Source organism: Aplysia californica, unplaced genomic scaffold, assembly GCF_000002075.1.
Source record: "Aplysia californica isolate F4 #8 unplaced genomic scaffold, AplCal3.0 scaffold00160, whole genome shotgun sequence".
NCBI classification, from domain to species: domain Eukaryota; kingdom Metazoa; phylum Mollusca; class Gastropoda; order Aplysiida; family Aplysiidae; genus Aplysia; species Aplysia californica.
In genome coordinates, this window is record NW_004797430.1 from 426,883 (window position 1) to 430,376 (window position 3,494).

General features: G+C 45.9%; 1 protein-coding gene and 1 long non-coding RNA gene across 2 annotated transcripts in view; one reads left to right on the forward strand and one right to left on the reverse strand.

The window, feature by feature from the left end:
• Positions 1 to 3,246, reverse strand: part of LOC118477633 (leucine-rich repeat extensin-like protein 1) — a 6,810-nt gene extending 3,564 nt beyond the window's left edge. The window contains exons 1-3 of the mRNA XM_035969587.1: positions 3,108 to 3,246; positions 2,248 to 2,292; positions 1,337 to 1,381 (exon numbers count right to left, since the gene is read on the reverse strand). Coding sequence (XP_035825480.1) covers positions 1,337 to 1,381; positions 2,248 to 2,292; positions 3,108 to 3,229 — 212 coding nt within the window. The 5' untranslated portion in view covers positions 3,230 to 3,246. The remainder of the gene's footprint in view (positions 1 to 1,336; positions 1,382 to 2,247; positions 2,293 to 3,107) is intronic.
• On the forward strand, positions 1,897 to 3,130 carry LOC106011676. Its single transcript, XR_001184813.2, has 2 exons — positions 1,897 to 2,089; positions 2,966 to 3,130. It is a non-coding gene; the product is annotated as an uncharacterized LOC106011676 (long non-coding RNA).
• Positions 3,247 to 3,494: the final 248 nt, after the last annotated feature.

The window sequence follows — 3,494 nt, forward strand, 5'->3', positions numbered from 1 at the left end:
AGCTCTGTGGTTGCTAGATGCCACCCTCTAAACCTCCAGTTCCCTCACAATGTATTTCATTTTCCAAGTCAAGGTAAACAATTCAATCACAAAGGGAAGTAAGCAAACAAAATGTAGTGAAATGTACATAAACATGAAAAAATGATATCAATAGGCGGATATTACACCATATCTTTTCATATAAACTCTGAGCTTGTCAAGTATTAACAAATGGCCAAACATACACGGCCAACGATCGTCAGTTCTAATTGATCTCTGGTGATAAGAAATAATGAACAGAAAACTAGATTACCCATAGCACAGTAGTGATAGCTGTGTACATAAGTAAGAGGTGGCCGGGGACGGATGGCGGGGGCCAGTTGTAACAATCACCTAACAGATCTCTGGTGGAAGCGGGGGGGGATTATTTTTTTTTGGGGGGGAGGGGCACGGGTCTCAAGTGGAGAGTTCCAAGTTGTGACTGGAGAGAGGGAAAATGTCTAAAACGGAGAGGGGACTTACCGGCGAGAGAGATGTGTGAGAGAGGGTGACCAAAGATAGATAACAAGGTTAAAACAGCTCCTGGACATGGATGGCTGGTGTCACTATATATAAATTATTGATGGTCAAGGGTGGATAGAGAGGGAATGTCGTCAGGTAGTCTAACGGTCTGTTTGTCTGTCTTTTCCGTGACTCACTCTCTCTCTCTCTATCTCTGTCTCTGTCTCTCTCTCTCTCTCTTTCTCTCTCTCTATCTCTCTCTCCCAATCTCTCTCTCTCTCTCCCACTCTCTCTCTCTCACTCTCTGTCCGCCGACCTGTCACAGTTCGTTAAGCGTGAATATGTGCAGAGGACAGTGAGCTGATCGTGAGCTCTGTGGTTGCTAGATGCCACCCTCTAAACCTCCAGTTCCCTCACAATGTATTTTATTTTCCAAGTCAAGGTAAACAATTCAATCACAAAGGGAAGTAAGCAAACAAAATGTAGTGAAATGTACATAAACATGAAAAAATGATATCAATAGGCGGATATTAGACCATATCTTTTCATATAAACTCTGAGCTTGTCAAGTATTAACAAATGGCCAAACATACACGGCCAACGATCGTCAGTTCTAATTGATCTCTGGTGATAAGAAATAATGAACAGAAAACTATTTTACCCATAGCACAGTAGTGATAGCTGTGTACATAAGTAAGACGTGGCCGGGGGACGGATGGCGGGGGCCAGTTGTAATAATCACCTAACAGATCCCTTGGGGGGGGGGGGGAGGGGGGGGCGGGCACGGGCCTCAAGTGGAGGGTTCCAAGGTTTGACTGGAGAGAGGGAAAGTGTCTAAAACGGAGAGGGGACTTACCGGCGAACCTGGCACTGTGGGGGATCAGCCGGACCAACAGGGAGCCTCAAGTGGAGGATTGGAAGATGTGAGAGAGAGGGTGACCAAAGATAGATAACAAGGTTAAAACAGCTCCTGGACATGGATGGCTGGTGTCACTATATATAAATTATTGATGGTCAAGGGTGGATAGAGAGGGAATGTCGTCAGGTAGTCTAACGGTCTGTTTGTCTGTCTTTTCCGTGACTCACTCTCTCTCTCTCTCTCTCTCTCTCTCTCTCTCTCTCTCTCTCTCTCTCTCTCTTTCTCTCTCTCTCTTTCTTTCTCTCTCTCTCTCTCTCTCCCACTCTCTCTCTCCCACTCTCTCTCTCTCACTCTCTGTTCGCCGACCTGTCACAGTTCGTTAAGCGTGAATATGTGCAGAGGACAGTGAGCTGATCGTGAGCTCTGTGGTTGCTAGATGCCAACCTCTAAACCTCCAGTTCCCTCACAATGTATTTCATTTTCCAAGTCAAGGTAAACAATTCAATCACAAAGGGAAGTAAGCAAACAAAATGTAGTGAAATGTACATAAACATGAAAAAATGATATCAATAGGCGGATATTACACCATATCTTTTCATATAAACTCTGAGCTTGTCAAGTATTAACAAATGGCCAAACATACACGGCCAACGATCGTCAGTTCTAATTGATCTCTGGTGATAAGAAATAATGAACAGAAAACTAGATTACCCATAGCACAGTAGTGATAGCTGTGTACATAAGTAAGAGGTGGCCGTGGGATGTAACAATCACTTAACAGATCCCTGGTGGTGGTGGTGGTTGGGTAGGGGTTTTTTTTTTGGCGGGGAGGGGCACGGGCCTCAAGTGGAGGGTTCCAAGTTGTGACTGGTGAGAGGGAAAGTGTCTAAAACGGAGAGGGGACTTACCGGCGAACCTGGCACTGTGGGGGATCAGCCGGACCAACAGGGAGCCTCAAGTGGAGGATTGGAAGATGTGTGAGAGAGGGTGACCAAAGATAGATAACAAGGTTAAAACAGCTCCTGGACATGGATGGCTGGTGTCACTATATATAAATTATTGATGGTCAAGGGTGGATAGAGAGGGAATGTCGTCAGGTAGTCTAACGGTCTGTTTGTCTGTCTTCCGTGACTCACTCTCTCTCTCTCTATCTCTCTCTCTCTCTTTCTTTCTCTCTCTCTATCTCTCTCTCCCGCTCTCTCTCTCTCTCCCACTCTCTCTCTCTCACTCTCTGTCGCCGACCTGTCACAGTTCGTTAAGCGTGAATATGTGCAGAGGACAGTGAGCTGATCGTGAGCTCTGTGGTTGCTAGATGCCACCCTCTAAACCTCCAGTTCCCTCACAATGTATTTCATTTTCCAAGTCAAGGTAAACAATTCAATCACAAAGGGAAGTAAGCAAACAAAATGTAGTGAAATGTACATAAACATGAAAAAATGATATCAATAGGCGGATATTACACCATATCTTTTCATATAAACTCTGAGCTTGTCAAGTATTAACAAATGGCCAAACATACACGGCCAACGATCGTCAGTTCTAATTGATCTCTGGTGATAAGAAATAATGAACAGAAAACTAGATTACCCATAGCACAGTAGTGATAGCTGTGTACATAAGTAAGAGGTGGCCGGGGACGGATGGCGGGGGCCAGTTGTAACAATCACCTAACAGATCCCTGGTTGGGGGGGGGGCACGGGTCTCAAGTGGAGGGTTCCAAGTTGTGACTGGAGAGAGGGAAAGTGTCTAAAACGGAGAGGGGACTTACCGGCGAACCTGGCACTGTGGGGGATCAGCCGGACCAACAGGGAGCCTCAAGTGGAGGATTGGAAGATGTGTGAGAGAGGGTGACCAAAGATAGATAACAAGGTTAAAACAGCTCCTGGACATGGATGGCTTGTGTCACTATATATAAATTATTGATGGTCAAGGGTGGATAGAGAGGGAATGTCGTCAGGTAGTCCAACGGTCTGTCTGTCTGTCTTTTTCGTGCCTCAATCTCTCTCTCTCTCTTTCTCTCTTCCTCTCTCTCTTTCTCTCTCCCCCCCCACCTCTCCCTCTCTCTCTCTCCCACTCTCTCTCTCCCACTCTCTCTCTCCCACTTTCTCTCTTACTCTCTCCCCCTCTTCCCTCATCCCCTTACATAGTGGGGACA